At 43.4% G+C, this 20,663-nt stretch overlaps 1 protein-coding gene across 1 annotated transcript in view; it reads left to right on the forward strand.

The window, feature by feature from the left end:
- The window catches only part of CIMIP7 (ciliary microtubule inner protein 7), a 46,734-nt gene extending 27,279 nt beyond the window's left edge, over window positions 1-19,455 (forward strand). The window contains exons 3-4 of the mRNA XM_087708699.1: window positions 16,275-16,352; window positions 18,573-19,455. Coding sequence (XP_087564825.1) covers window positions 16,275-16,352; window positions 18,573-19,073 — 579 coding nt within the window. The 3' untranslated portion in view covers window positions 19,074-19,455. The remainder of the gene's footprint in view (window positions 1-16,274; window positions 16,353-18,572) is intronic.
- Window positions 19,456-20,663: the final 1,208 nt, after the last annotated feature.

The following is a 20,663-nucleotide window of genomic DNA, read 5'->3' on the forward strand; positions in this document are numbered from 1 at the left end:
TCGTGGTCATGTGGCCAGCATGACTAAACGCCGAAGGCACACGGAACACTGTTACCTTCCCACCAAAGGTGGTTCCTATTTTTCTACTTGCATTTTTATGTGCTTTCAAACTGCTAGATTGGCAGAAGCTTGGACAAGTAACGGGAGCTCACTCCATTATGCGGTGCTAGGGATTCAAACCACCAAACTGAGACAAACACCCTTAAAAGACATGAGGATGATCCAGGTGATTTTTACAGTCTGCAAGAACTGTATATGCAGTTTCCTCTATTGGCCATGTGCTAGATAGGTAGGAATAGCATGAATCGCTGCATTGGGATAGTTGTACTTTTTGTATTTGGTTTATCTATCTATCTATTATCTCTCCCTCCCTCTCTTATCTATCAACTATCTATCTATCTATCTATCTATCTATCTTTCTTTCTTTCTTTCTTTCTTTCTTTCTTTCATCCATTCTTTTTATCCATCCATCCATCCATCCATCATCTATATTTCCATGCCTCCCTCCCTCCCTCCCTCCCTCCCTCCATATCTATCTATCTATCTATCTATCTATCTATCTATCTATCTATCTATCTATCTATCTATCTATCTATCTATCTATCTTTTCTTCCATCCATCCATCCATCCATCCACCCACCCACCCACCCACCCACCCACCCACCCACCCACCCACCCACCCACCCACCCACCCATCCATCCATCTATCTATCTATCTATCTATCTATCTATCTATCTATCATCTATCTATCATCTACCTATCAACCTACCTATGAAGCAAAGTGTGTGTATAAACAGTACGAAAACTGCATCTCTGTCATTTGGCAATTTGACTTGCAATTTCATCAATACAATTTCCCATGATGATGAAGACTGTAAAAAGACATTCAGGAACATAAATGCTGGCCATAATTTCTCCATCTACAGTTTGGGAAAGCAGCAGGTTCTATGCCTTACCAATCTAAGCCCTTTGCAATCAATTCTGGAACTTGTAAAATAATTGGAATATATATTTTATAAACGTCTATTGTGATTCTAATTCTGTTCTTCCCTCATAAATGACAGCATAACTGACTGAAAGAATTGGATCCCTGCCAGCACTATGATTGCCACAGCAGAGGCATCTGGGGGAGATTACAATGACATTACATACATCACAAGATCATCATGCAAATAAAACAAATTATTTGCATCAGTTGCTTTATGATACAAATGATGCAGTACATAAGATGTATCATTTTCATAATGTTGTCATGACTGGCAAAGGGTTACTCTCCACCTCCTTTCCTTAGAAATCCAGAAAGCATTAAATTTTTTAATGTATTTGTTTGTTTATTTATATTATTTGTTTATTAAACTTATTTGTTGCCCATTTTGCAAGTCAACTTTAAATGCATTATCTGAGTGCCGGGTGGGGAGGGAGGAATTATATTTGTATAAAAAGGTAAAGGTTCCCCTTGCACATTTGTGCTAGTTGTTTCCAGCTCTAGGGGGCGGTACTCATCTCTGTTTCAAAACCAAAGAGCCAGTGCTGTCTGAAGACGTCTCCGTGGTCATGTGGTCAGCATGACTAAACACTAAAGGCACCCGGAATGCTGTTCCTTCCCACCAAAGGTGGTCCCTATTTTTCTACTTGGATTTTTACACGCTTTCGAACTGCTAGGTTGGTAGAAGCTGGGACAAGTAATGGGATTTGAACTGCTGAACTGCCAACCTTTCTGATTAACAAGCTCAGCGTCTTAGCGACTGAGCCACCATGTCCCTTATATTTATTATACTCCAGGATAAAAGGCTTAATTCATTACTTGTCAAAATCTAATCTATAAACCAGTGGTAAGCAGTTAATTTTCCCAAGTGGCCACATCAGAAACTGGAATTGTTGTGAAGGGCTGAACCAATAGGGCTGTGAAGGTATGTAGGCATGCACGCATGAACATATGTAAAGTGGGGGGAAAACCCCAGTCACCTTCAAAATAAAAGCAATCCATGTAGGCTGAACAGGGTCAGCCAAAGGACCAGATGTGGCCCAGGGACTGTAAAATGCCCAGGTTTGCTATAAACTAAAACTGTATATCTCAGCAAATGTTAAAATTTAAAGCAAGTTTCTGATGAGAAAAAGCTTGTTAGAAAGTAACATTTTAAAAATTATTTTCCTATTGTTTCTGCTTTAAGAGCTTCTATACTGAAAAGAAGGGTTTAAATATATCCTTACATATATTATGTAAATAAATTATCTTGCAGAACTTTCATTACCCAAACTAGGTAACATCATCAATGCTATTTTCTCCTCTATCAAATATTCTATCAAAATCAAATTCTAAAGGCATTATGTTAAGATCGGTGGGAATTATTCTTCTTGCTGTTATCTGCTCATGAGAAAGATATTGAATCAATTTCAGGCAGCTCATTTTAACTTCAAGAAAGACCTGATTAAAAAAAAAAATCTTCTTGCTTATATGAATTCTACCTGCTGGGATTTGAGGGAGCAGTTAAGCTGTATTTAATTGCCTGGACCATAGTCTTACCTTGGATATTGATTCCTGCCACCACATTTGGGCAAGGATAACATCTGTCCCCAGTACAGGTAGTCCTTCCCTTAAAACCACAATTGAGGCCAAAGTTTCCGTAGCTAAGTGAGATCTTTCTTGCCACTGTTGTTAAGTGAATCACTGCCCTTGTTAAATTAATAACATGGTTGTTAAGTAAATCTGGCTTCTCCATTGACTTTGCTTGTCAGAAGGTTGCCAAAGGTGATCACATGATCCCAGGACACCGCAACCGACTTAAATGGGTTCCCAAGCATCTGAATTTTGATCATGTGACCATGGGGATTATGCAAGGTTGTAAGCACGAAAACGGTCATAAGTCACTTTTTTCAGTGATGTTGTAACTTTGAACAGTCTTTAAATAAACTACCTGTACCAGATAATGGCAGCTGCCTCCTTATTCTCTGTTTAGAACCACAGAAATTTTTACCACTGGTAAAATTTGTTGGGTGTATCTCTCTCCCCGTGCCTGGATTTCTGTCATCTTGTTGCAGAAGTGGGAAATAAAGCATCAGTATAACACAACTAGGCAGCAAAAAATTAGGTAGCAACAAAGAGTTAATGTAGCCCAGTTGGTGTCTGGATTTTTGTGGTTCAGACCCAGTAAGTCTAATTGAACATCATATTGTGATAGCGGATTTAGCTCATGCGACTCTCCATCTGCCTTGGGTAGATAAATCTCTGATCCTTTCAGTTTGCTAAAGAGATCTCACACTGCTGATTTTCTAATCAAAATGTTAGTTCTTATTTTTTTTTATGCAAGGTAAAAAATGATAAAGCCTGATAGGTACCAGTGGGGTTCTAATGTAATTCTGGAGCTGAGGTCAGATGCTACAGATAGGGATTCCAGACACTTAGTATTTATGCTTATTTAAAATAGGTGATTCTGTTCTTATTCCTGCAGCAATTCAGCGTGACAATTTGCTGTTTTTAATAGAAGAGCATATTTGTAGCTCAGGGTTAAACTGTGGAGCCCTTGGTGCTGAGGTTGTTTGTTTACTTGCAGACATTTCATTACCTGACTAGGTAACATTATCAGTACTAGTGAGTGTGGGCTTTGCTTTGTATTTATAAACAGTAGCTTGCCCTACCAGTATTGATAGGGAAGTGGTTTTCTCCTTGGTAATTCCTTGATGGTCTGTTATTGTTTTCTGTTTGATTGTTTGTCTGTATTAATCCCTGCTTATCTGGGCATAGGCTGTTAGAGAGGCAGTATTCTGGTGTTTTTGTTTCCTTCCTAACTTTTACGTTGTCTCGGGTGTGTTTAAATGTGGTTTATCTCTATGTGTCAATTGATAGCTAATTAGTCTGAATGCCAAGCATCCAGGAATTCCCAAGTGCTTTTGGATTTAGCTAAGTCTAAGGTGTTCATTTTTCCCAGTTGAAACTATGGTTCAGTTTGCCCATGTGCTGTGAGATTAGGGAGTTTTCATCATATCTTTTATTAGTTGATGTTCATGAATGCACTCTCTAGTTTTCTGTTTGCCTGTCCTACATTGTGAGTGTTACAGTCTTTTATACTATAGTTGACTCCTGGTTTTGCTTATTGGGCTACTGGGGCTTTTGGTTTACTTAGGATGCTTTGGAGGGCTTTAGTTGATTTGTGTGCTGTGATGATGTTGTTGTAATAGTTGGTTATTTCCAGTGACGTGCAGTGATGGCCGGTGAGGCAAGCGCGAAAGCCCCGCCGAAGCCCCGGCACCGCGTCCGCCATAGAGCGGGACCGGGATCTGCTCTATGGCGGACGCCGCCGGGACTTTAAAGTCCTGCCGGCGGGGCCCTGCTGCCACTTTAAAGCCCTGCCGCCAGGGCTTTAAAGTGGCAGCAGGGCCCCGGCGGCGTCCACCCGGCTCTATGACGGACGGCGCCGGGACTTTAAAGTCCTGCTGCCAGGGCCCTGAAGTGCGATTGTCTGCTTTATGTTTTCTATATGTAAACTGGGAATATGCATATATAAACAGAGCCCAGAGTCTCTAGCAATGATGATGTTCCCTAGTTTGGAAATGAATCATCTGCAAGCAAACCAACTCAAACCAAACAACCAAACTGAGAGAGACTGCTTTGACGGGAATTTTCTGAAGATCACATACTGTACAAAAATAACTCGACAGAATAGGAACTGTTGTATTGTTAAGTTGTAACCCCTAAAGCTGAAATGGCGAACCTATGGCACATGTGCCAGAGGTGGCACACAGCACCCTCTCTGTGGGCACGTGAGCCCTCACCCCAGTTTAGTTCTGCTGTGCATGCGCGTACACCTCCCGCTGGACAGCTGGTCTTCGGGTTTCTGCCATGCCTGCATGGGGGGTGGAGCATGTGCAGGGGATGCATGTGCATGCAGGGGGACATGCGTGGATGTGCGGGGAGTGGGGGGCATGCACAGGGGGCATGCACACATTGCATTTTGGGGGCTCGGGGGCACGCATGTACATGCTTTGGCCACTCGATCTGCAATAAGTTAAGAGCCAAGGTGGCGCAGTGGTTAAATGCAGCACTGCAAGCTACTGCTAGATCAGCAGTTCAGTGGTTCAAATCTCACCGGCTCAGGGTTGACTCAGCCTTCCATCCTTCCGAGGTGGGTAAAATGAGGACCCAGATTGTTGGGGGCAATATGCTGACTCTCTGTAAACCGCTTAGAGAGGGCTGAAAGCCCTATGAAGCGGTATATAAGTCTACTGCTATTGCTATTGCTATTGCTATAATAAGTTAGCCATCACTGCCTAAAGCATAATTACTTCGTAGCAATCCAATTAGACATTAATGCTGTTTAATACTGGAAAGTGCTTGTTAATATACCAAATTCTTATTTCAAAATGCTTTAAGAAAATATTCCATGACTCTCTGGATTTTGAAGCCTATAATATCTAAAATATTTAGAAGATCATTCGAATCTGATATTACCAGAAGTACCAGAATTCTCACTTAAGAGAACAGAAAGGCCTATAATTTTGTAATACTATAAAACTTAGAAGCTTCTTAGATTTTGCCTATATTGATTTTGAGTGTTTACCAATTTTGCAGATACTTTTTTTGCAAAAGAAAACAAGGCTGTGTGTCTCAAACGTATTGTTATCTAATACAAAAAAACCAGAGAAATTTCCATTTGGAAAGAAGGGCTGAGCAATAAAAGAGATTTGCAAAAGAGTTGCAAATAGATCCCCTATGACACATGAAGGAGTGTATGGATTGCTGGAATTATAGTGAGATTGATAACACAAAATGCAGATAAAACAACATTAAGAGAATAATTTAGTCTGAACTTTGAAACAAAAACATTTTCAATAGCCCTACCACCACATTTTCTGCTTGGTCTCCTTTTCAGATGGCAAACAGGCTCCAGGGACTTGCACAATTATAAAGGCACTAAAATACTTTTAAAAACATTTTAATGGGTAACATTTCTTGAGAGGTTTTGGGGGAGGGAAGTTAACAGTGTTGTCAGTGCCTTTTAAAAGCACAATTTTGCTAATTCCTACCCTGAATCCAGGGGTGAAATTCAACAAGTTCTGACAGGTTCTGGAGAAAGGGTAGTGGAAATTTTGAATAGCTTGGAGAACCAACAAATACCACCTCTGGCTGGCCCCACAGTGGGGTGGGAATGGAGATTTTGCAATATCCTTCCCCCAGGAGTGGGGAGGGAATGGAGATTTTGCAGTATCCTTCCCCTGCCATGCCCACTAAGCCACGCCCACAGAACCGGTAGTAAAAGAATTTGACTTTCGCCACTGCCTGAATCATAATATAGCTTACTTGGCTTTTGTTACTGTCAGGTGTGAACCCAGCCAGAGGTAAATGTTGACTGATAAAAGGGGTAAAGATCTTGAAGGCTTTGGGGATTCATGCAGCTTTGCATTTAAAGTATTTGAATTTTCTTCAATTACAATAAAATTGGCTTAGCGTTTTTTTGAGCTTCCCAAAAAATAAGTAAGTATGCCTGCAATCATCCAAAAAGTGCACACCTGGGCTTTCTATGGTTCATTCAACAAATCATATTTAATTGGAATTATGTCTATACATGACAAGTGAACACACTTTAGCTCAAAAATAGAATGGTTTTATGGTACCCACTATGGAGGAATGGTCGCTGAAGATGGTGTAACATGCAGAGATGGCTAAATTAACTTCTTTCATTAGAGAAAAAAAACAATGTCTATATTTATGGCTGACTGGACACCCTTTACTGATTTTTTTTAACATAAAATAGAACAAAATGCATTTATGATTTATGATTAGAAAAAAAAACCTGTATAATAGAAGAGAGTCTGTCAGCCCTGCAGTTTTCTTTTGGACCTTTGGCCTGCCACACTTTCTATTATTCTATTATGCTTTTATATTGTGGGAGAATGGGGGGGGGGGTTGTACGGAGTTAGATGCTATGTAGCCAAAACAAAATTCTTTCTAGAAAACCAAGGTCATCCTTTGTCTCTGCACCTCTGTACCTGACAGGAACTGGATGGGTGGAACTGCCAGTGTGGCAGTGGAAGATTGAGCCACATGATGGACTTGTGGGTGTGGGGGCAAGATCTTGAATTTTCAACTGGGTGGGGGAAACCTGGAAGCTTTCAGATTCGGGTTTTCCCAGATGTGCCAACATGGCTCTCTTAATAAATTGGAACTTTGAGCAATACTTTGCCTTGGATTCTAATTTATTTTTGGATGCTATTTGGAATCCTGACAGAGTTTTTGTAATCATAGTAAGACATAACGTTGATGTTTTGGTCGCCACAATATAAAAAAGATGTTGAGACTATGGAAAGAGTGGAGAGACGAGCAACAAAGATAATTAGGGGACTGGAGGCTAAAACATGAAGAACCGTCGCAAGAATTGGGTATGTCAAATCTAGCGAAAAGAAGGACTGGGGTGACATGATAGCAGTGTTCCAGTGGTGGGTTGCAGGTGGTACACCCCGGTATGGGAGTACTGGTGCCTTCTGGGAGCAGCAGGCACCATTCCGGTACTGTGCTTCGGAGGGCCCGCCCACCCGCCTGTGTTCCTGAGCCAACCAGACCATTTGCGCATGCACATGCAGCGTATGGCCCCTGTGTGACATGATGCGATGCTGAGTAGCTGGAGCTTCACAGGCAGTGGGTGCGCATGCATGCACAGCACGCATGCACATGGTGGATGCCTGGCCCTGTTACAGCATGCCGGTTGTGACAGGATCCGGAACCCACCACTGCAGTGTTCCAATATTTGAAGGGCTGCCACAAAAAGGGAATCATCCTATTTTCCAAAGCACTTGGAGGCAGGACAAGAAGCAATGGATCAAATCAAGGAGAGATCCAACCTAGAACTAAGGAGAAATTTCCTGATGGTGAGAACAATTAACCAGAGGAATCGCTTGTCTTTAGTAGTTGTGGGAGCTTCATCACTGGAAGGTTTCAAGAAGAGACTGGACAGCCATTTGTCTGAAATTCTGTAGAGCCTCCTGTTTGAGCAGAGGGTTGGACTAGAAGACCTCCAAGGTCCCTTCCAATGCTGTTATTCTGTATTCTACACTTATATTTGCCGCAAAGGAAATCGGAAGCATTTTATTTCTTTCTTTTTATTCTTTCTTTTTCTTTCCCTCTTTTTTCATTCCTTATTATTTTTAGTACAGTACAGTGGTGGGTTCCTACTGCTTCGAACGGGTTCGGCTGAACCGGTAGTGGTTTGGCGGCCTGGGTCGCTGGAACCGGCAGCAACCCAGGCCTGCTACGCCCCTGAACTGGTTCCCCAGTCTCTTCTCTCGTTGCCAGCATGTTTCTGTGCATGTGGAGTTTTCAGTAAACTGCGCATGCGCAGCAATGTGTGGCCGCCGCATACACAAGCGAAGTTAGCAACGCATGTGCAAAATGCCCTCTCTCAGCGAACCAGTAGTAAACCGGTTAGGAACCCACCACTGGTACAGTAGTAGGTTTAATGTACAGTGTTAGTTTGTATATAGTATTCACGAAGAATTATGCAGACACTTTTAACAACTAAAACTCTCTACCAAAACATTTACATAATTGAAACCAACAGAGAAGCCACTGCTTATGTTCCACCTTGTTGAACTTACTGCCTCCTCAACTCTGACTGATGGGCTGAAGAAACTGAAGTTTGCAGCTGGCAGCCTTTGCCTAGTGTGGAAGTACACCTTGTAAAAAAAAAAAGCAATGCCAGTAGAATATAAATCCGACTTCTAGTTGTCGGTTGGCGAGTGCTTTCCAGCATCAATCACTGGCGCAGTAAATGCTGCCATTGAATAATCATTCCTGGAGCAGGTTGATTAAATTCATCTGCTAACAGAGTGTTCCATGAAAGTGACAGCTCACCACAAACACCGGGGTTTATTATTCAGGGGCTGATTAAATTCTGATCAATTCCTGGAAGAGGAAAGATTCTCAGAGCTCAGTACTTGGCAGAATGCAGGTCATTCTCAATTTATAACCATCATAGAATTTCTGTCAGAAGTCATAATGACCCACGTTTATGACTTTTTTTATAGCAGCCATTAACTGGTGGTCATTTAGTGAATCTATTACCATATTTTTCAGAGTAAAAGACGCACCTTTCCCCCCAAAAAAGAGGGTGAAAGTTTGGGTACATCTTATAAACCGAATGTGGCCCCACCCAACCCCACTAGAGGCCAAAAACACAATGGCAATCTCTGTAGCCTGGAACAGCTGTTTGGGGGTATTCCGGCAGTCCAATCCATCTGCTTAAATCCAGCTGTGCTGAATCAGGCTGCAATAGGTACTGAAGCTGATCTGGCTGGTCAAAGTTTGCAGCAGTAATCAAATTCAAAAAGCACACACAAGTAATTGATTCAGCAGGATTCAAAATAATAATAATAATATACAATACATTACCAAAAGCAGGTTTTTCAAGGTAGCAGTAAATACAAGCAAAACACAAGCAGTTTCCCTTTCAGTTCTCTGCTAAGCCAGACTCCTTCTTATCTCCTTCTTGCTTACACAGCAAATTTCAGAGTCCAAATAGCCCTTATGGGCTGACTTAGTTGCTATGCCTCTTCATTGGCTGACCTTGTTACCATGTGTCAGCTGAATACCATGGATGCTGGTAGGCAGAAGGCAGGACCTTAAACTAAGGTACATCTTAAACTCCGGAGCGTCTTATACTTTGAAAAATTCCTATGGGCGTTTTTTTGCAGGAAAGTAAGTGAAAAGGATGGAAACTGTCAAATATTGTAAATCACAGTCATGTAGCTGCAGAAGGCTACAACAAGCCATACAGTTCAGGGGTGGGCTTCAAAACTTTTAGCGACCGGTTTTCTGCCCGGTTGGTGGGTGGGCATGGCCATGGTGGGCATGGGCTACTTGGCTTCCTGCACCACACCACACGGCCCTCCCATGCTCCATTTTCACTGGCAGAGGCCCTGCGGGCCGGTCCTTTGCTGTTTCCAGGGTGGCCCCATGGGCCAGATCTAAGCCCCCCTCGGGCCAGATTTGGCCCGCAGGCCTTGAGTTTCACACCCCTGTCTTAAGCTATAATATGGTTTTGAATTAGTGTAATGTGTGAACCATAGGTGGGTTCCTACTGGTTCAGACCAGTTCGGCTGAGTAGGTAACATGGCCTGCCATGACCCTGAACCGGTTCTATAAGCACCACTGTAGATGCTGACATCTTGTTTTTTGCTTCTGTTTATGCGCAGAAACATTTTTTTAGTACTGTGCATGCGCCTGTAGTGCACATCAAGTGTGCCCACACAGTTCATGCAGTGCACGCAGCACACCCCTGAGCAAACCGGCAGTAGCAGCAGCTGGAAACCACCCCTGGTGTGAACCAAGGCAACTGTGAAATAGTCAGCAAACTGTGGTTTAAATTATGGTAATATTTTGTAATATAATGTGCAAATCCAGTCTGGAAGATATTTAATAGTTGTTTGAAAACCAGCAACCTTTTAAATGGTTTTAGATCTGAATCTAAATCTCCATAATCTGGTTTGTACTGTTCATACTGCCCTGCCACTCAGTATAAAATATTGTAACATTTGATTGTGTCGTAATGACTGCTAGGAAAAGAAACTGACATTTGTATCCCTACAGTATCTGTCTTCAAATCAAGCACTTGGAAATGTTTGTGTGGAATTGGACTTGACTAACTTTAGATCATCTTTCAAATGATGTAACTGGGATATCAATGCCTGATACTTTCCCTTCTCCTGTTTATCTACATAAACAGCCGGGTGAGGTCTCCACCGGTTCAGGATTTGATAACATCAGTAGGCTGATGATACCAAGCTTTACCTCTCTCTATCCAGGCTGCACAAATGAAGCTGTCAAGTTGCTGATCTAGTATCTGGGGGCTATTTGGGTCTGGATGGAAAAGAATGGATGGTGGCTCAATTCTGACACACAACTGAGTAGCTGTGGTAGCTGTGGCAGTTTGGCCCTGCAGGCCAGGGATATTTAATACAATACAACAGTGTTTCTCAACCTTGGCTACTTGAAGATGTCTGGACTTCCAGAATTCCCCAGCCAGCAAATGCTGGCTGGGGAATTCTGGGAGTTGAAGTCCAGACATCTTCAAGTGGCCAAGGTTGAGAAACACTGCAATACAATACAATAGCAGAGTTGGAAGGGACCTTGGAGGTCTTCTAGTCCAACCCCCTGCCTAGGCAGGAAACCCTATACTGTTTCAGACAAATGGCTATCCAACGTCTTCTTAAAGACTTCCAGTGTTGGGGCATTCACAACTTCTGGAGGCAAGTTGTTCCACTGATTAATTGTTCTGTCAGGAAATTCCTCCTCAGTTCTAAGTTGCTTCTCTTCTTGATTAGTTTCCACCCATTGCTTCTTGTCCTACCCTAGGTGCCCTGGAGAATAGTTTGACTCCCTCTTCTTTGGGGCAACCCCTGAGATATTGGAACACTGCTATCATGTCTCCCCTAGTCCTTCTTTTCATTAAACTAGATATACCCAGTTCCTGCAACCGTTCTTCATATGTTTTAGCCTCCAGTCCCCTAATCCTCTTTGTTGCTCTTCTCTGCACTCTTCCTAGAGTCTCCACATGTTTTCTACATCGTGTCAACCAAAACTGAATGCAGTATTCCAAGTGTGGCCTTACCAAGGCATTATAAAGTGGTATTAACACTTCACTTGATCTTGATTCTATCCCTCTGTTTATGCAGCCTAGAACTGTGTTGGCTTTTTTGGCAGCTGCTGCCCCCAGTGTTTTGTGCAACTTATGGGGTCATCCTGGACTCCCCACTACTGCTTGGAGAGCAGGTGGCAACTGGGGCCAGGAGGACCTTTGCATAGCTCTCATGTACCAGTATGTTTGTTTATTTATAGATTTAATTAATATGGCCAATCAATTCATAAGTGGCCAGCATCACATTACATAACAATCAGGGGAGGGAGAGATGAGAAAGAGAGAAAGTGAGTGAGTGAGTGAGTGAGAGAGACAGAAAGACAGAGACAGAGAAAGACAGAGATACAGAGAGCAAAAGATAGAGAGAGAGAAAGAGAGAAAGAGAAAGAGAGTGACAGAGAGAGAAAGAGAGAAAGAGAAAGAGAGTGACAGAGAGAGAAAGAGAGAAAGAGAAAGAGAGTGACAGAGAAAGAGAGAGACAGAGACAGACAGACGATAGATAGATAGATAGATCGTCCAACTGAAAGTAGTCAGTTTTCAGCAGAGCTTTCTCAAATTGCCCAACAACCTTCTTAACAAACTTCTTAAAAAGGGAAGGTTGCAGAACAGGACAAAACTGATTTTATTTGATCCTTGAAAGCTTCTCCTTAAATGATTTAAATACTCTGAAAGGAAACAATTTCATCATTTGTTTTTACATTTTGGAGCATAGAAGTTCATTGACTTGGAAAAAAATAAACTTCTCTATGGATTTACAGTCGGCTAATCAAACGTTTGCCCCTCAGATCAATTCCATTAGCTTGTCGTGCCTGCAGTTTGATGCAAATATAGGAATTGGTCAAGTATGAATCACTGATGGTGTCTATGAGCTTGTTAAGCAGAATTTCAGGTCAGTGTGTTTGTGTGACCTTGTTCCCAACAGATATGTATCATGTATAATAGGAAGGTGTTGATTTAAAACATTCCAATGTGTTGCAGTTGTTTAGGGAATAACACACGTGGCACTTGTAAACTCGTTTCTGTTTTCTGCTTCTCTTAAGCACTTATTAGCTCAAGGGTAAAAGTGCTATAAATATCTAGTAGATTTCCTAAAAAGAAGAATACTCTGAAGAAAGTTTTAATCTTGTACAGGTGGTCCTCAACTTATGACCACAGTTGAGCCCAAAATTGATGTTGCTAAATGAGAACTTTGTCAAGGCTTTGCCCCATTTTACAATCTATCTTGCCACAGTTGTTAAGTGAATCACTGCAGTTGTCGAATTAGTAACATAGATGTTAAGTGAATCTGGCTTCCCCATTGACTTTGCTTGTTGGAAGGTTGCAAATCACGAAACCCCGGGGAGTGAAAATGTGAGTTAATTGGCAAGCATCTGAATGTAAATCACCTGGCCTGCAATGGTCATAAGGGTGAAAAATGGTCATAAATCAGTATTTTCGGTGTCATTGTAACTTTGCTCACTAAATGAACTGTTTTAAGGTGAGGACCAGTGGTGGGAGAACTGGTTGTTAACTTTCTAAGCAGTCCAAAGAACCGGTTGTTGGAAGAAATCTCATTTTGTTTTTTTCTACTTTACAGGGCTAACCCTATAAAGAAGGCAGGAAGGAAACATTCTGGTGTTGTTTCTAGACTAATCTTTATTGCCCCGCTTACAGAAACTCCCTCTCCAGTTAACCCTTGTTAACTAAGGCGAAGCGCGCATCGATGTGAGTGGCGTTGAGTTGGCCACCCCCACACGGTCACATGACTACCGAGCCCCGCCTACCCAGCTGATCATTAGGGCAGAGAACTGGTTGTTAAATTATTTGAAACCCACCACTGATGAGGACAACTCTATTTCACCATACCACAATTCCAATTCTGGTAGACCTCAACTCAACCATTCATTTAGCAACCGTTCGAAGTTACAACAGCACTGAAAAAAGCCATTCCTGGTCTACAGACTTATGGCTGTTTCAGGTCTGCCATTGTCAGGTGATCAAAATTCAGTTGCTTGGCAACCATTTATCTATGAAACCTGCAGCATCTGAAGGTCATGTGATCACCATTTGCAACCTTCCCTGCCGGCTTCGGATAAGCAAAGTCAATGAGGGGGAAGCCGAAATTTGCTTCACAACTATTGGATTCACTTAACAACTACAGTGATTTGCTTAACTGTCGCAAAAAAAAAGTCCTAAAATTGGACATGTCCCTTAACCACAACCTTGCTTAGTAACAGAAATTCTGGTCCCTATTGTGCCCATAATGTGAGGACTAACTCTAACTTTATAGCATTGAACAGGTAGTCCTCAACTTACAACCACAATTGAGCCCAACATTTCTGTTGTTCAGTGAGACATTTTTTTTTTTTTAATTATTTTTATTTTTTGGTTACATAGACAACAATAGGAAAGGGAGGGGATGGAGAGAAAAAAAAAAAAAGGGGGGGGGGAGGGAAAGCCCATCTTCACATACAATATGTCGTTTAATCACAAGTGCATCCCTACTAAGTTTATACATCCCGTATCTCTCTATTGTATATTTAATAAGCACCACAATAAGCTAGGGTTTAAAAAACAAAAAACAACAAAGTAAAACAAGGGAGAGAGGAAGAGGAAAAAAAAAAAAAAAAAGGGTGAGGGAAGGGGGGGGAGGCCAAAAAGGACCAAAAAAAAAAAAAAAAAAAAGTTCAAAAAGAGAAGGGGAAAAGAGAAAAAAAAAAAAAAAGGGGGTGGGGGGAGGGGGGAAGGCCAAAAAGGACAAAAAAGGTCCAAAAAGGAAGGGGAAAAAAAGACAAAAAAAAAAAAAAAAAAACCATCATCACATGCAGCATGTCGTTTGATTACGGTTGTTTAATAAATGAGACATTTATTAATTGAGTTTCACCCCCGTTTTTACGGCCTTTCTTGCCACAGCTGTTAACTGAATCACTGCAGTTGATAAATCGGTAACCTGGTTGTTAACTAGATCTGGCTTCCCCCATTGACTTTGCTCGGTGTCAGAAGATCACGAAAGGGGATCACTGTAACCGTCATAAATAGGAGTCAGTTGCCCAGACATCTGAATTTTGATCACATGATCATGGGAATCACGGGTGGACTCTGGATTCTTTTACTGCCGGTTTGCTCAGGGACGCGCTTTGGGTGCGTGCGCACTACGCAGGCATGCACAGTAGTGAAAAAAGTGCTTCTGCGCATGTGCAGAAGAAAAAAAATAGATGAAAAAAAAATAGATAGAACCTGTTCAGGGGTGATGTCAGTCTCTGTTTTGCTGCTTGCTTTCGGCTGCCATTGAAACGGGGAGGGGTGGGCATGGTATTTGGGTGTGGAAGTATTCAGTATAGGAGTGATTCTAAAAAGGGAGTTGTTCTCACCATCTACTGTGCATAGATTCAAATTCAAATTTAATGAATTTATATGTCGCCCAATCCCGAAGGACTCCGGGCGGCTTACAGAATACAACTCTAAAAAAGGATAAAAATTAAAAATAGGGGGGAAAAAAACAGATTAAAAAGAAACACGTCATGCACTCAATCTAGGTGGGGCTGGACCTCATTCATGAGGTCAACAGACCCAGGCCTACCGGAATAGCCAGGTTTTAGTGGCCTTTCTGAAGGCCGAGAGAGTGGGAAGGGTCTGGATCTCTGGGGGTAGGTCGTTCCATAGGGTCGGAGCAGCTACAGAGAAGGCCCTCCCCCGAGGAGTCGCCAGCCGACATTGACCGGTTGACGGCACCCGGAGAAGGCCCATCCGGTGAGATCTTATCAACCGTTGGGAGATATGTGGCAGAAGACGGTCTCGTAGATATCCGGGTCCTAGGCCATGTAGGGCTTTAAAGGTGATAACCAGCACCTTGAAGCGCGTTCAGAGACTGATAGGGAGCCAGTGCAGCTCGCGGAGGATAGGTGTAACTTGGGTGTATCTCGGTACAACTGATATCGCTCGCGCGGCTGCATTCTGGACCAATTGTAGTCTCCGAACACTTTTCAGGGGCAACCCCATGCAGATAGAGGATTTGCCGCCAAGGCCAACTGTCCGGCATACCAACCTGATGATGCTTTTTGAAGATGTCTCCCACATGACACCTGTGGGATGTACGGATTGGACTATGGGATGGAGTTACTAGGGGGAGGGGGTTGGGTCACATATTGATATCTATGATTACACGTGCTTTTGCCTTAGATCTTGCTTTGCTTAGCTGCTATCTACTCATGACCAGTAAAAGTACTCTTAATTCTGCAAAATGGAGTTGAGTGGTTTCTTTCTTGGTTACTGAGGGAAGCCGCCTTGACAGGCATGGGCAGCTGAGTTAGTACCTACTCGGCCGAACCGGACCAAACCGGTAGGAACCCACCTCTGATGCAAAGGTTGTAATTGTGAAAAATAGTCATAAGTCACTTTTTTCAGTGCCGTTGTAATTTTGAATGGTCCCTAAACGAACTGTTGTAAGTCGAGGACCACCTGTATTATGCAGATGGAGAAGAGAATGGAGACCTGAGACGTTGGAGGCAACCTGTATCTCCTGCAGCCTAAATGAATACAGGGCAACTTCTTTGTTGTTAACCTGAATGTCTAATTTTTGCAGGTTGCAGCGGAATTCTATCCCTGACCCAATATTGTCAGCTGTGTATTTGGCATGGGACTAATATCATGTCGTCTTTTATTTTTTTAAGGAAACCCCTTCAAAGCACATATTCTCCAAACATGACAACCGACAGGCCTTCCCAGGAACAGCGACGTATTTTGAGAATGTGAGTATATTTACAGGGTGGGGCAAGGGGAAGATTCCAAATCTCATGTTTCTCTTCTCTTATTGTAGCAACAGAAAGCAATACATTTAGGGCTTCGTTATTTCTTGAGAAATTCTCGCATCACTCACCTTCCTTCAGCAGCTTCTTGGATTCTCTCAGGAACTGCTATCACCGGTTGGATGTCCTTGTAAAAGCAGTAGCTGAGCTGTATAGCCTCTTAATTGCTTACAGCTTCAAACTCTTTCCCATTGGGGGCAGAAATCAGTGGTTTTGGGGGCCGGGATGCTAATGGAATCTACTCAGTGGTGAGTTGCAGGTGGTATGCCCCGGTACGGGCATACCGGCGCCTCCCTGGAGCACCAGGTACCGTTCCGGTACGGTGCTCTGGAGGAGCCACCCACCCGCCCAAGCTCCTTACCTGTTTTTTAAAGCCTTCGGCACTTCTGCGCAGGCGCATGGCGTGTACAGCGCCTGCACGATGCTCCACTGAGCAGCTGGAGCGTCACGGAGGCTTGCAGAAGCATCGTTGACAGGTACGATTCATGCGTGCACCGCGTGTGTATGCGCGTGCATCGGGGGCACATCCATGTGGCCGACGCTGGGCCTGTTCCAACTGTACCGGTTGGAAGGGGATCCGGAACCCACCACTGAATCTACTCGATGTGGTTTTTCTTTGGGTTGGCTGAGATCACAGGTAATCCAGAGGTGGGTTCCTACCAATTTGGACAGGTTTGGCTGAGTAGATAGTAACTCTGCCAGCCACGCACCTGAACCGGTTCTATTGTTGGCAGCACCATCTTAATTTTTAATTCTGCCTACGAGCAGAACAATCTTCATTGCAGAAATGTAATTTCCCCACCCCTCTAATGTTCTGTCCGTGCGCAGATCTTTTTAAGTGTAAATGCACACGCTGAAGTGGTGTGTAAATAGGTGTAAATTTTAAGTGAGTTTCACCACATTTTACAAGTTGGCCACACCCACCCAGTCACATGACTGCTAAGCCACTCCCACCAAGTCACATGGCTGGCAAGCCACTCCCACCCAGTCATATGGCCAGAAGCCACTCCCACCAAGTCACATGGCTGGCAAGCCACTCCCACAAAGCAGGCCACACCTACAGAAGAGGTTCTAAAAATTTTTGAAACCCACCACTGGTTCATACCCATAATGAACAGAACTCAGAGGCAGATAGATTCCTCAAAGAACAGTTTTATTGGGTATATCATATTGGCACAGGCTGGTTGAAAACTGACTCTGAATGTTCCCATGGTTTTCACCTAATTAAAAGTAAACGTTTTCTCTCTTCCCCAAACAAACAGTCACATGGTCCAATCAAGGTGCCATCCGGTTGCCTGGTGACTTCAGTCCTCCTCTCTCCGACCACCTGTGGGAATGTCCTTGGTTCCCAGGAGAAAGTATTTTGTTTTGGCTAAAAAACCTCCCCAGCTACCTCTATTCCCCCACCCTCCCTCTGCCTCAGCTCCAGTGTGGCTACACTGAAGCCTTAAAAATGGCCTCGGTCAGGTCAGCTTCAAGGTTGATAGAACTGTTGTAAGTCAAGGACTAATTGATCACCCTGTTGCAGAGGCTGTTTTCTTTTTTCTTTTGTTGTAAAAAGTTTCATTTTTTCCTTTCCATATACATCCCCAAATATATATTCTCATGAGTACTCTTAATATTTATCTGTTATCTTCTAGCATTTATCACAATCTGTTTAAGCATATCGAAAACATAATCGTGGTCGCTTTCTTTCCACCCCGTACATCCATCTTATTTTGCAACAATTCTACTCCTTCTTCCTTTCCAACCAACCTCCCTTCTCTCCCTTTTTCTTTCCTCCTCTCCTTCCTCTTTTCTTCTTCCCCTCCCTCTCCCCCACTCCTCCTCTCTCCTCCTCCTTTTTACCCTCTCTCCTACTCATACCACCCCTCCCTTACTTCCTCTCCTTTACCCTTTCTTCTTTTCCCTCCTCTTCCTCCCTCCTCCCGTTGTTGCCCTTGCTTATTTTCTTCTTCACTCTGATGGATGAAATTCCAGCGATCCCGGTCTCATATTTACATTGAAATACATTTCCCCAGAGGCTCTTTTCAATGGTCTCTACAACTTGCTTGATCTTCATCTTTGGTAACTAGTATCCTTTTTTTAAAAAAAAAAATTTGGATTAAATTTTGCTTGTTTCAGCAGCGCAAGTCTGAACAGATTCTCCTTGTTTTATGGCAGGGCTTAGGGAGAAAGAGAATAGAAGGGAGTCTTCACAATACCCGGAACATGATTGACTGGGTCCCCTTGAAGGAGGAATTGGAACGTGACAGACCCCTTCACACGAGTTATCAATACGATTTCCACTCCAAAGGGAAGGTTCCCCAGCTCTTAATCCAACACCACTTCCAAAGGCAACCCCTTCAACGCACACCCAGCACCACCTACCAACATACCTTCCACAGCTACTATCTGCCTCAACCCATCCCCAGCATACTCCAAGAGCAGCGGCTGGCCGAGGATCCCAAACCGAAAGATCCCGAACCTGCTGTTCTTGCCTCCAGTGAGCCTAGAACTCTTGCCTCCGAGGATCCTGCAGCTCCTGCCTCCAGCGAGGCCACAGCAACGGACCACACAACAGCCGCAGAAGCTGTCGCTCCGGCACCTGTTTCTAAGCGTCCCGTGTTTCTTCTTCCACCCCGGCTGACAGTTTTCGACTGTTTGCACTGGCATAATTGTTGACCGCCCATCCGAAAGGTTCTTTTTCATTTGACTGAGGAAAATGAAACGCTCTTTTGTAAATGCTAATAGTGAGAGATAAATAAATAAAATCTCGCTGGACTGCAGACTTTTTGCCACAGTGGAGAATGTTTTGTAGCTCACCGTCACGTTCTGCCAAGGTTAGAATATTTGCTATGAATGGCAACAGGAAGGATCCTGTCAGTTTTATGTGTTATGTTTATGTGTTATGTTTTCAAGCCCACTTCCTTGGACAATTTTTTCTAACAAAGGAAGTGCATCTTTATTTAAAGAAACTATTTCCGTGAAGCTTGTTGAAGCATACAATGTCATCATCTTGTACTTCAAAATAAATAATTGAAATAAAGTTGTTAGGGCAGGAGAACTGGGTAAGGAAAGCATTCAGGAAAGGTCGCAGGCATGAAGAATGAGCATCCAAGTTTGTGAAAGAGAAAACTTCCTTCTTCTAGAATGACCCATCATTAGTGACTTTTAACTTTTCATATTTCGTATGAATAGATGGGTAATCACACTTGTTACATTGGATTTTAACTCAGCCAGGTCTTGACTGGAAAATGTCACGTTTTCATAACCTATGGCCGTGATAGTGAAACTATGGCATGCATGCCACAGGTGGCACACGGAGCCATATTGGTGGGCATGCAAGCTCAGCTCTGGCACGCATACATGCACCGGCCAGCTGATTTTTGGGCTTTCTGGGCTCAAAACAGGCAGTTTTTGGCCTCCGGTGGGCTTCCGGGAGGGTGGGGAAGGCCGTTTTTGCCCTCCCCAGGCTCTCAGAAAGGCTCTGGAGTCTGGGGAGAGCAAAAAACGGACCTTCCAGACCAACTAGAAGTCGGCAAATGGGCCGTTTCTTACCTCCAGAGGGCCTCCGAGCGGCGGGGGGCGGGGATGCCATTTTTGCCCTCCCCAGACTCCTAGAGAGACTCTGGAGCCTGAGGAGGGTGAAAAATGGCTCCACCGTGCCATCACGTGCCAAAAGCAGGGGGAGGTCGGGGGTGGCATGCACGCATGCAGGATGGCGCATAGAATTATGGGTGTGGGCACATGTGCGCACCCCCCCCACCCCTCTTTTGGCACGCAATGGCATAAAGGTTAGCCATCACTGACCTAAGGTATGCATTAAATTTTTGTAGGCCACCATTTTTTTAAGGTATTTGATTATTCTCTCCTTAACATTATAGTTTGAAATTGGAAATTAAGGAAGTATTAATAGCAAAATCTTGTAATCCATGCTTGTGCTATGACATCAATATACCCAATCCCAAGACCCACATTTATGAGGTATTATTAACAGATGATATAATGTAATCCAGTGTTGGCAAACCTTTTTGGCACCAAGTGCCAAAATGGGAGCGCATGCGCAGGGAAGCTGTGTTTCCCGTTTCCGGTGTGCACATGCACGCCAGTCACCTAATCTTCCAGTTTCTAACACCCATTCATGTGCAAAGACCAGCTGGCCAGTGCACATGCACAAGCTGTAAACTGGAAGCTCAGCTTCCCGGCATATGCAGGCTCGCCAGGGAGCTGCTCTTCCAGTTTCCAGCACTCCCATCTGCCCAAAGACTGGTT

The sequence above is a fragment of the Thamnophis sirtalis genome, unplaced genomic scaffold, assembly GCF_051295495.1.
Source record: "Thamnophis sirtalis isolate CommonGarterSnake01/CBP01778 unplaced genomic scaffold, rThaSir2_p1.2 scaffold_3, whole genome shotgun sequence".
Classification (NCBI taxonomy): Eukaryota; Metazoa; Chordata; class Lepidosauria; order Squamata; family Natricidae; genus Thamnophis; species Thamnophis sirtalis.